The sequence below is a fragment of the Pyrus communis genome, chromosome 14, assembly GCF_041283825.1.
Source record: "Pyrus communis isolate YQ-2024b chromosome 14, ASM4128382v1, whole genome shotgun sequence".
Lineage (NCBI taxonomy): Eukaryota > Viridiplantae > Streptophyta > Magnoliopsida > Rosales > Rosaceae > Pyrus > Pyrus communis.
In genome coordinates this window covers 20639190-20652453 of record NC_142578.1, presented here as the reverse complement: position 1 = coordinate 20652453, position 13264 = coordinate 20639190, and the positions used below count along the sequence as shown (strand labels likewise).

At 35.4% G+C, this 13264-nt stretch overlaps 1 protein-coding gene across 1 annotated transcript; it reads left to right on the top strand.

Annotated features, from left to right (window-relative positions):
* The first annotated feature begins 10461 nt into the window (after window positions 1–10461).
* Window positions 10462–12855, top strand: LOC137713445 (remorin 4.1). The gene is made up of 2 exons (XM_068452739.2): window positions 10462–11401; window positions 12256–12855. Exons 1-2 carry the CDS (start codon window positions 10703–10705, stop codon window positions 12445–12447), a joined length of 891 nt encoding a protein of 296 aa, XP_068308840.1. The 5' UTR covers window positions 10462–10702; the 3' UTR covers window positions 12448–12855.
* Window positions 12856–13264: the final 409 nt, after the last annotated feature.

The following is a 13264-nucleotide window of genomic DNA, read 5'->3' as shown; positions in this document are numbered from 1 at the left end:
TAAGAGTCCCAATTCATAGACTATTAAATAAGAACCAGAAGTTCCTTGATGTATGATACATTTTGCAGGAGAGTTTACATCTCGAAGTTTTGATGATTATTTTATGTTATTGGGCATTGACGTTGAACACCATGTTCTTCATTTTCATACTAAAAAATGATTTAACAAAAACATTTATTAAGCAAATGAAATTGATTACCCACGCTATACTCATGAAAACGAGATTGCAAGTTTTTCTACATGTGGACATACCATTATACATGATTCACTATTAAGTTTGGTTGAGATCAGTTACCAACCATCAATATTTCTCAGTACAACTCGTGTTTGGGCACCAACCAAACATTACACATGCACGAGTTTTTTTATTATGTTATCTATGTGCCTATTGCACTGCCACAATGTATTAAAAATAAGGCCTGACCACAAATTGGAAATTTATGTTGAATTTGATTCACCATTTATTATTCAACATTTAGAACCCTTGACTAGGGATATGTTTACTGCGCGGCTTGCAGACTAGGATTTTGATAAGACGATTTTCTCGCCGTTAGGGGGAGAAAATAACATCGTTCCAGAAGAATGATAAGAAAATATCATTCCAGAAGAATGATGAGAAAAGACCGTTCTAGAAGAACGAAGAAAATTTGTCTTATTTTGATTCATGAAGCAATCAATATAAAAACGAAGTGAGAATAATTGAATGATGCAATGATATGCAAATCAAATACTAGATGCATTTAATGATGCAACGAAAGTAATAAAATCACTTATACTTGTTGCAAATGTGCCTACATGAATTGATGTTCCTGTTGGACAAAATAATGTGATAACAAATCTGTTACACGCCTAAAGCGTGGCAGACCCTTGGATTCAAAAGATTCAGTACTTCGAAAGAAGAAGAATATGACACTACTGAACTATTGCATTCCCAAAGCATAACTGTTGCATGCCGGAAGCATAATAGTCACCGTATGGATACATGTCCCAAAAAGAACAATATGCGAACATGGGAATGTAGATGTCTCATGCATGAAACATGATAGACATATAGGTTCCAATGACTCAACTCTGGAAGTAGAGATTAAAATCCCAGCTCTATAACGTTCTAGAGGAGGTTATGATCCGCATTCTCTAAAGTATGACTATCTTGGAAGAAATGGTGTAATGTCCATAAAGAGGCAATAGATATCCAAAGAAATGAAAAGCTTTTATGCATGTGCATGCACATGAGAATATGAGATCAATGATTGATGACAACCAATGATAATTTTGGTTTTTACAAGTAGCTACTAAATTCATTAATGAGTTATATTAATATTGAGTCACGTTCTTTTGTTCGTCGACGAAAGGAAATATTATTTGCCAAAAATGGAGAAAGACAATTTCATTACAATATTGTAAGAACGTGAAAAAATGGACTTATATATATGTGTATATAATATAAATAGCCAAAAGATGTTGAACCAAATGAGGTTACATATGGGCATTTGTGATACAGTGAATTACACTCACATGATATGATTACTAATTGAAACCTAAAATTATGTTCTTATAAACAAGTTCATATAAATGGAGAATTATATACGAAGGGTTATGAATCGCCCACATCATATCTCCATAAATAAATCCCTCAAATATACATGGAAGCAAGTTGCTCTATATAAATTCCAAAGGAAAATGTATCATAAAGTGTAGAAAATATCTGAAGGATTCAGATTGCTTGAAGAAAGCCCTGGAAGGGTAAAGCATAAAATATGTACTTAAATACCAATGGATGATATAAATTGTCTTAGTGAGTATTAACATTATGATATGGTTGTAATATACTGAAATCTCTTGCAAGAGTCAATAATATTAGATTTAGACTCCTGAAGAGTCTAGAAAGTTTATAAAGTGTTCAGAGAGATATTGTCTCGAATTGCAGAATCGAACAATATGCCAACACGAATCTTATCCATGATGTTTATAAAGAATCATATGGATTGAAGATTATAAGTTGAATACTCAAATTATTTAGACAGTAAGAATGATCATTTATCTTCGTGAAGGTAAAGATAAATTGATATTTGGCCCAGAAGTACCACATCTTAGTGAAGTATATGTTTTATTGTATTTGGCAAAATACATTGAATGAAATAAAGCTTATTTATTAATATCTCTGAGAAATTACATACATATGAGTTAAAACAAACAAACAGGACGGAACCTTCACAAAGGTTGCTCATGTGAAGCCTCAGTACTCGGAAGTACCCCAGAAGGGGAAGGCACCAGAGGTTGATTATTTTGAGCCTCAGTACTTGGTGAAACTCCAGACGACTGAGACAATGGGTGTCTTTAGAATAAAGACTCGAACCCCTGATTGTCATTTTGAGTCCGACCTTCGGATTCCAATAGCTGGTCGAGCTTTCTTTTCATGCTCGTCGAGTAATTATTTGCAAGCATGTGTAACACTCTATTCTCGTGCTTGAGCCTTCTAATATCTTATTTAAGACTTGCCACCTCAACCATTAATGATTCAACTTGGTGAGTTCGAGCAAGTATGCGTTCGGCCATATTAGAAACAAAGTCCGCACATTGAATATTGAGAGCCAATGAGTCTTGAATGGCCAACTCATCAGACCGGTTTGAAATGATTCTGTTATCTTTGGGAGTGATAAGATTCCTAACTACCACTGTAGCAGTTAGATTCCTAACTACCACTGTAGCAGTTAGGTCACTCTTCATTACAGAGTCTCCAACTGCAAGAGGACCATTAGAAGATAAGAAGGACGGGCGCCATATACTAGCCTGAAGCGGCTCGTCTGTACCACTCTTAAGACTCAAATCTAAGCAAATGTTAGATGGGCAAGCCATTTTTCAAAAATGATGAAGGAAAAAGGAGGTCAGATAAAATCTCAAAAGTGCAAGAAAGGGAAAATTCTACATGCAATAGTTTTTCGAGCATACATTTTGAGCACAATTGATGCCTCTATCAAAGAAGAAGCAACATGGCCACTTGTTCAAAAATCAAAGAGACACTGCTCTTCGAATTTCAAAAGCCAGATTTTCAGGATACAGTTCGTCAACATTTCTTAGACGCAATTTCAGCTTTTGGATATCACGTGCAACTTTGTCAAAGATCTCTGATAAAATTGAAAACGCTTGAATCTTATTGTTCTAATTACACCACAGTTGCTGACAAGAGTAAAGGCACATCACCACTACATGTTATTGGAAAATCCCTATATATGTCGACCTCTATCTTCCATAACAAGGCAGACCTACAAAAATATCTAACTTTTCTTCCTCTCCGAGAATGCATCTTCAACAAAACATCTTGAAATACTCAGTTATCTTCCTCTCCGAGAATACCTCTTCAAATAAGTCACACTAGAACAAGAATATCTCATATCATCAAGGACGAGAGCAAAAGTATCTCATATCATGCAATCTTCCTGTCCTTTTCTTTGTCCTTATTCTCACTTGGATGACTAAGGAGAAAGAAAACAATCAGTTGGAACTTGAAATCAAATTTCCAGTCAGGAACCGACTACCTGGAAACTTTCCTGATTGCTTACCTAGTATTGCTCTCGAGTACTCATTTTCAAACTGCTGATATGATGATTGGAGCTGCCAAGCATGATGAGTCGCTGAGAAGTGATGTTTTGAAGGACCTTTCAAATGCAAGGTTTGCATTCCACTCCTGCATCAGATGACAAATACTGCAAGAGAAGATGTCAAACCTGTATAGGGAAAATACCATTTTTGCAAGGGGAACAGATAAGGCAAGCGAAAATGATACATTGAAGCATGTGGAGACAAGCACAACAAAACACGAATTGATTCATCCCCGACGGAGCCAAAAATCACTTGACGTGTGGAGCTGCTTGTGGTTCCATTTCATTCAAGGACAAGTCCCAAGGATCTTGAAGAAATCACAAGTCCGATTCAAGATCAAGTGTCCACCACCTTTGAATCAAATTCCGCTCCAGATAAAAGGAGTAAATTCAGACCTTTGGTGCAAGTCTAGCAGAAAGTCCTACAGCCCAGTTCAAGAAAAACCCTATAGAAAGTTAACAACAAGTAAAGCACCTCATTTGGCAACTCTCCCCGCTAAGAGACTAAAGCAAAAGGATCAATGATCAACCTAAAGAATTTGAAATCAGGGGGAGATACTCATCAGGGGGAGCATTCAAAACAGATCAAGATTTTAACAAGTCAATTGAAGACTTGTGGCCATCCAAGATGGAGTGTTGTAATTCACAGGCCATTCACTGTGGATGGCCACCTATCCCATTACCAATCCACTGTTCATGCCACCACAACCTTGTCTAAAGCTTTATCTATAAAATGGATGAGAAGAAGGAGAGCAAATATACATAGATAGACATACGGCTGGTAGAGGAAGCAAGAAAAAAAAGAAGAAGATAAGAGATAATAGAAAGAGTTATTTTTGTAATCTTATTATTCCAGATTATAATGAAAGCACCACTACTGCCCCGAGAACGTACTCCAGTCACACTGACTGTAGAGGAACCTCGTAAATTTTATGTCTTATTTATTTATTCCATTGCACACACCGTCAGTTTTACAACATTGACAAATTTCTAGCGTGTTTATGCATGTAGTTTTTATTATAGACTTGGAAGAAAATGGGATTGAGGGTGAGGGGAAAACGGCAGAGAAAGCATGGACGAGAGATTTGGGATTAGAGATAGGAAAACAGATGAAAAGAATAGATAGAGGAATGGGTTTAGTTCATTTTCACTATTTTTTTAAACTGATTTGGGATTTTGTTTGGGTTTGAGGCCATCATTGGCGTTAAGACGTTTATTGTCAAACCGTGTGTTTTTTTTGCTAACTTTTATTGGTAATTTTTATGTTGTTCTTACGATTTTGTGTGGTAGGGTTTCTAAATTTTATCGTTGATCATTTGGTTTTTTTTGTGTGTTGGTTTGTTTGTTTTGCAGGTTGTGTTTGCGCTGGGATAACATTTTCCACCTTCTATTTGCACTGGGATGACTGTGTTTTAAAACTGTTGAGGGTGAGATTTACATATGGAATCATTCCATTTTTTTTTCTTCCAAATATGTGTATTTAGTTCTCTTTCATTTTAAATTTTAAAAATTAAATTGTTATTTGAGTAATGTTTTATTAATTTATGTTATGTGTTGTGATCAGGAATTCTGTTGGATTTGGGAATTTTTGTTTGATGAGAGAGATGATGAGTTTTTTATTGGACCGATTTGCAATTGGATTGCATTATGCCTTTTTGCACCCTTCTTATGCAAGCACTTCATTGTTTTAAATACAATTTGAAGAGAGCTGGGTTGTAGGTTGGACATAAAATGTTAAGGTGAGATAAAATCGAGATACCAAGGATGGAAGAATGACTTAGAATTGGGGGAGGAAAACAAAGGGAAGATAGAAGAGTATAAGAGAGGGATAGGGTTGACCTCATTTAGGAATTTTTTTTTTTTTTAATTGATTCAGGACTTACATGTATCATCATCATGTATACTAAAACTCTGGTTTGAGTACAATTGATGACCAGTGGCCGGACCCATTTGCCCCTTGCTTTTTCCTCTGTTTCCCTTGCTGTTTTCACATTTGTACAGTTGAATGGTTGTTTTGCCCCTCACTTTTTTATTATATTTTTTGTCTTTTATGTTTTTCTGTGTTGGCACAAGGTTACACTAGTATTAAACAACTACAGGTCCTCCAAAGGTCAGCTTATTACCATATTTCATCAAGTTCGGTATAAATAGATCTTCATTTTTTACTACAGTTAAATACATGGACATGCCTCCACAAATACAGATTAGTTATTGGTTAAATACTTTGTGTTCAGTAAAGTTGACATAGAAAATCTTCCCATTGTGTACCAAAATCCTCCACACATGAAAATAGAAATTCTTACTCAAAAAACACATATTACAATATTGATGTATATGTTGTTTTTTTATTAAATTAACGCACTATTTTCAATGTTATATCCAACACAAAATAAAATGCTCTTACACAAGGTGGTTAGTTACATTTTTTAACTTATCTACCACATGTTAATCTGAGTTATATAAACAGGAAAACAACAATTCAATGGAAATATGATGCATATCATTTCGTTAACAATGGTGGCAACTAAACAATCAAATAGTTTGTTTCAATTAGTTAGTACATTTTATTATTTTCTCAATCAAAACTGTTTCAGTGTATAATAAATTTTTTAAGCACCTTTCCAGTTAGTTGTCCAAACTAATTATTCCAGCTTATTCACCGTATAATACCAACAATTTAACGACCAATGATACTTCATTTAACATAGACTCCATTTGGAAAAAGCAAAATAAATCTTTTTCTCTGCTGAAAAACCAATAGATATAATGATGTAGATCAGTTATATCAACAAATTACCATAGTTCACCCTAATGCTATACGAGTTTGGTTGCTCTTATGTTTCCTCATTATTCCATCGGTGATTTGTATTTTCAGTTATTAACCATTCTTGACTAATAAGTCTTTTTCAAGACTAATTGTGTTCAGCTTCTTTTTTTTTCCAATCTTTGTACTGTATGGTTTTCTATCATATAATTACAGTTTTATCTGATTACAAGTTTCAATATACTTTTTCCAATGCCTTAGAAAAATATTATATCCCTGTTCACAATGGACATGTCCAGCTTGCAAATATTACAAGGTATGCTACCACTCTCCATAATCTAGATATCTATAATGTGCATAAAATTTGTAACTTGAGCTTAAGAAGGTTCTGGTACACAGCCAAATCACTTATATAAACAAATTAACATCATTCATCCAAATCATATATCAATTGATTCCTTTTTATTCTCTCAACCTTTTGTCTAATTTTATTTATTTATTTATTTATTTATTTATTTCGTGTGACTTGCTGCAGAAGTTAGAATGAGCTTTTCTCATAATATGGATGATGAGTATGAGAAACTCATCCAGAGAATGAATCCACCAAGGTATATACAAAAATCTTACAATGGGTTCATATAGAAGTATGAATTTTCTTTTAGGATACAACTTTGATGCAATAATTTATATCATGGTTTGTAACATTTCGTATAGATTTTGCCCGTAATTTGTTTTCATCACTATTTATTTCCTTGCTGAACACAATGAAGCGAATTCTCTTCATTTGCATTCTTGCATTTAAATTTGCATGTCAGTTTATGGTAAATAATATTCAATTTTCATTGTCTTCAATTCTACTGATTTGCGGTTTTATTATCTATTTATAAAACCCATTTAGACTCACAATTTTTTTGTGTGGTAAAACTTAAACTGAAGCATTATGTATATCCAAGATTGAAGAAGAAATTTAAGTTAAATTAGATGGACACTCAATACTAGGGGTGATATTGGCAGGGTTGTAACCATATCAGTAGTCGATATTCTAAATAAAGTGAAATACAAGACTAACCCAACAGGTATCATAAAATAATGTTAAACTACTTCTCTCTCTCTCTCTCTCTCTCTCTCTCTCTCTCTCTCTCTCTCTCTCTCTCTCTCTCTCTCTCTCTCTCTCTCTCTCTCTCTCTCTCTCTCTCTCTCTCTCTCTCTCTCTCTCTCTCTCTCTCTCTCTCTCTCTTTTGGTACTCAAGATATCATTCCTCACTTGGCCAAAAACGATAGATTATCCCTCATGATATGCTTTCCATGTTTGAATATTTTGTTCATTCAGTTTCAAGTGTTTTCTTTTTGTGTATAAGAATATCTCAATAACTCATTGTTTTTTCTTTCCTCTAGGTGGTACAATAGTTCTATCCGATCAATCTTTTTAAACAAGTTACCTTTGTAAGGTATCAAAACTACAATTTTTCTATAGCAAATAAAATTATTTCCTTCACTATAGTAATTTTGTTTAGATTAATTAATGTTACATTGATACTAACTCAAATTTATACATTGCTAGAAAGTCAATTTGTAATCCTACATCAACGTTTGGGCATTACTAGCTAGTTGGATGCTAAAACCCTACCCAAAATTTTAAATTAAAAGACTAAAAAGGGACATTATTCTAGGCACATTTCATCTTTTCCTACATGTCACCATTATAAAGATAATAGTAGACTACCAAGTATCAAGTGTTAAAAACACGTGAGACGTGGGTGTCTGGAAAACCTAAAATCAATATCTCCTAGGCAACCGTACACGTGTCCTTGGTATGGTGGTATGACGTCATCGCTTGCATGGAGGGAACCTTCGTTGCACATCAAATGGGTCCATCTTCCATTGAGTTTGTTCCACGTGTATCCCAAAACAAGACCTTGATAGTTACGGTGCGACGCGTGATTAACGTCCGAATCGTCCATCTCCCACTTAACCTAATTCCTTATATTTGTGGGAATCTCTCTTTTTTTATTTTTATTTTTTATTTTGTCAGATAAATCTTTCGGCCGACACTACGAATCGAAGAGAATATGGTAAAGATTTCGTTAAAGGGTGTTTCCAAAAAAAAAAAAAAAGATTTGGTTAAAGTGTACTTTTTGCAGTAGTGCCCCTTGATTTTTCTCCCTCCCACATCCTCCACCATATTGTACAAACTTGGAAGAGGTTGAATTATTGCACTTAACTATCTAGTTCTAAGTTCTAACAAGGGTTGAAATAGTGGATACCTAGGTTTGGAATTTTTCATTCAAGTTTGAACGCGTGTCGCCATCCTTTTTTTTTTTTTTGTTTTTTTTTTTTTTCAAGTTACCCACCTTACTTGACGTACCATTTGACCCGGGGGTCAAAAGTGCAATATCACTTTATTGGTATCGAGGTTATATGAGGAGAGAAATATTTATTTGCCAAGAATAGTAAGATATCTTCTATATTCCAAAAAGGAAAAGCGTAGTTCTTAATTTACTGGTAATATATTGAATATTTTTTCTACAGCTCGAAGAAGAATATGCCTCAAATTCGAATATCTCATATATCGTTGTACACGACCACCATAAGAAACAAGCATCGCCACTAAAGATCTGTCACACAAGCTAAGCGAAACTGAAGATCACCTTGCTCAAGTTTGACTTGTTTAATTTTGGCCAAGTTTGGCTTGACTTGGTTTTGAACCAAAAAATTCGAGCCCCATACTGATCTCAATTTGTTTCGAGCTACTTCCAATGTAAGTTGGTTCGCCTAATTTTCCCTTTTTTTTTTTTTTTTTTTTTTTTTGCAATATCGTGGTAGGGTTTAGGCTTAAGAGCTAACAATAATATCAAGTATTTTAAATATAGTGTTGTAGTAATCACTAATCACTAGTATGATATAGTATTCTATAAAAAAAATATAGCAGGATATAGTTTTTTGTATACACTAGTATATATATAAGATCATTAAGTTTATACCTCTAAAATGTTTTGAAGCATACTAGCACCGGAAAGAATGAACGACAATGCTTATGTTGTTATATGGTTTAGGTTTTCTTAAGCGGCAACCATGCATGAAGCCCTATTTGTACTTACTTCCACGAGAAAGAAGAAACCCATCAAACTATCATTTCTAGGTTTTATTTATTTATTTTATTACAATGATATATTTACACTAAGAGGGTGGAGAAATAAATTGGTTACGAACTCACCATTATCAAGATTCGAACATAAGACATCTCACTTACAAGTAAAGAGAAATACTACTAGACCATAGTACTATGCGGCTATTTCTTTGTTTTATTAATTCAGTTAGTTCGAATTGGGCCTCTAGAAAGGTACTTCACAAGAGTTGTCGAGCTTGGATGACTGAGGCAAGCTCAAGCCTATCTTGAGTTGTCTCATGAAAAATTTTGTTCACGAGTTTTACATTCCTAACATACTAATGCTCAAGCTTAGCATGTTTTTTAACCGACCCGACCAAACTTGGCTTGGTTCTTTCATAAGTTGAGCTTCGACAAGCCAAACAAGAGCCGAATCCAGTGCAAGCTCAAATAGTTTTGAGCCGATATACAACTCTAGCCACTTAAACAACCGACACGATGCACTTGAATATTTCAAGCAGGAGTAATTTATCATATATTTCTCCAAGTAAGCCATTGTATCTACTTGTTTTAGCAATCCTTGTTATTATCATTTTAAACCTAAGTGGTTGATTAGAACCTTGTGAGTAAAGGACTTCAATATAAAATAGCGGAAGCCTCATGCATTGGATCACCATTTTATTTCTTCAAGTGCAATCATCATTCCCAATCATAATTCAACATGCAACTAACTAGACATCTAGTCAGTGCTTAGACACCCAAGTTTTGTAACTTTTTGTGAAAGAATAGTGCTACGCATTTTATTTTTCTAAGCGAAATCCCACATGGTCAGCTAACTAGTACATGTTGATGCCGATATTCAAGGAGAGGATACAAATTAAAGAGTCTAATACAAGGTGAGGCAACAGAAGAATAAGGCTAAAAATAAGGAACTACATAAATAAATAGATTTAAAAAGATAATCAAAACCCTAAGCCACTTTTTATCTCATTGGGATAATTGACAGCCCTAATTTGTCGTTATTAACGTTATGAGCCTTTCACTTCAAACGTCTGCAATCTACTTCCATGTGTGGCTCAAATTACGCGTTAATTGTCAACATTCAAGAGCAACAAAAACAGACAATTCAGAAGCCCTTGGTACTCTTAATTTCTCAGTTGATCCACCCATCCTAGTACTCTTTCTGCACAAATCAAACACTTGACACGCACACACACACTCAAACCCTCTGATATGAATGATCGAAGGGCTGGCACCAGCCAAGGAGTACAAGATCATCATGATGATCATGGTGAAGATGAGCACAACATCAGGGACATCCATGCCTTGACACCGCCTCGCCCGCTGCCTCCCGCCAATGGCGGCGGCCGCAGAAGAGAAGCTTGGGAAACCAGTAGCCAAGCATCTTTGTCCATGGCCAGTGCTGAATTAGGAACAGACTTCACCACCATGAGTAGAGAGTTCAGTGCTTTAGTAGTTGCAGGGTCGGCAATCGGGACAAATAATAGTACCACAAATGATAGTGACCATAATACCATGATTAATCAAGGGAACAATAATTTGGGTAGGATCGGAGAGGAGGACAATAATATGCATGAGCAGGAGCTGGAGAGCAACCATTTGGCTATAGTCCCGGATAATTACAACCATTTGGACCCGATTACCTACTCTCCAAGGAATAGTCAGGCTAATAACTATATTGGGTCTTCATCAAGCACGGTTAGGACTCGGGATCACCAAGAAGGCAGCGGCGGCGATCAGATGGTTTCGGTGGATCGGGTGAAGAAGGAAGAGGTTGAAACAAAGATATCGGCTTGGCAAAACAACAAGATTGCCAAGCTTAATAACAGGTTTAAGAGGGAGGATGCTATTATTAATGGGTGGGAAAGTGAGCAGGTTCAGAAAGCTTCTTTATGGATGAAGAAAGTTGAGGTACGTTGCCAAAAAACTGATTTGGATAGTGATATTTTTGTGCATGCTGGAAAATTTGATTTCCCATGATGGTTTCTCTGACTAGTTGAAACTAGGATGATTTACCACTTTCCTTTTCAGCGACTTCATACTATTTACCGTCCAATTATTCTTGAGAAATTGGCCGAAATGATTATTTTTCAAATCCCGTCAGTTTTTAGCATCTTGCCGATATGCGGTTGCTATATTGTAAATATTTGATCATTATCGTCAGTATTTGATTTTGATCAGTTCAGTAACTGAGATTTGATTTCTAATCGTTTTAGCCAATTTTTCAGTGTTCTTTGAGGATGCCGTGATGAAAAATTTAGTCATGACCATGATCATCGTCTGTCATATTCATTAACATCATCTTATGAACAATATTTGGACATTGAAGCTTCTCTATTTGGTGAAACTAAATTGTCTTAATAATATTTTTATCCTTGCCTATGTTTCAAATCACGATCAAACAACTAATCATAATCAGGATCATTAAACAGTGATAACTTTAATAATAAAGATGTTCCATCTTTTTCATCGTCTTATGGCATACAACGCCTTTGAAGCTTCTTTGGGGAAGCTGGCCAAATTGATCCTTTTTTCACATCTCTTGACAAATTTTTTAGCAATGTCGTCAATCTTTGATCGTTATGTCATTGAATTTGATGGTTCAGCAAGTGTAGTTTAATTTATGATCATTTTAGCCAATTTTTCTTTGTTTTTTTCTTTTTTCTTTTTACTCGTGTCTGTTTTCCGTGAATTTTGGAAGAAAATGTGTAGATGAATAATCATTATAACACCACATATATCATCTAATGAATGTGAGCATGCAGAGGAAGTTGGAGGAGAAGAGAGCAAGAGCCCTAGAGAAGATGCAAAACGACATAGCCAAAGCACGTAGGAAAGCAGAGGAGAGGAAGGCATCGGCAGAGGCTAAAAGGGGAACGAAAGTGGCTAGGGTTCTTGAAATTGCCAATCTAATGAGAGCTGTCGGAAGAGCACCTGCCAAAAAGTCCTTCTTTTAGCCCCCTTACCATCGGAATATTCCAAATTCCATGCCCAGAAACAAACCACCACCACCCCACCCCCAAAAAGGAAAATGGTTAGGGAAAATAAGTGCCCCATGGTCCTCGTATACAAGGGCCTTTCCCTTTTGAACAAAGGCACCCCTGTATGAAATGGGGCAGTGAAGTCAGAGAAATATAGCAACTATAAATTTTGAGTGCTTTTGGTTGATGCGTATTTTTTTTAGTGTGGTCAGTGTGTTGGGATGGATTTGTTAGTGAAACGACGTCGAGCCTTGTACAGTTTTCTTATTCCTGGGCAGGACTCGGGAGTTATATAGTGTTTGATGTCGTACTGCATATAATTTCCTAAGCGTAATTTGGTGTATTTTATTTTCCAATTATGGAATGGAATGATAATTTGCACTATTTTCGTATTCCCGAGCCTAATAGCTAGGGCTTGTGAGTTTGTGAGTTTGTGAGTTGTGACTAAGCAAGTATCAAAGTCATATATTGTTTGAAGGATAATGCATGTGTCCTCCATGGACTTGTCCTCCCACTTACAATTAACGAACATTTGCCGTTCGAATATCATAATCAGAACCGTTCATTCTATTTATCACCACCTAAAGATTATATCCGCAAAAAAATCATTCAATTTGAAGACCATTTAGTCATCTGTATGTGTTAAACAAATCAACAGTTTTCGTGACAAGTAACATCCTCATGATGATCTGTCCATTTGTTTCAGCATATGGATGGCTAAAAATTCGTCAAATTGAACAATTTTTTGCATATATGAAAAAGAGAATGAACGATTCCGATTATAACGCCGGGA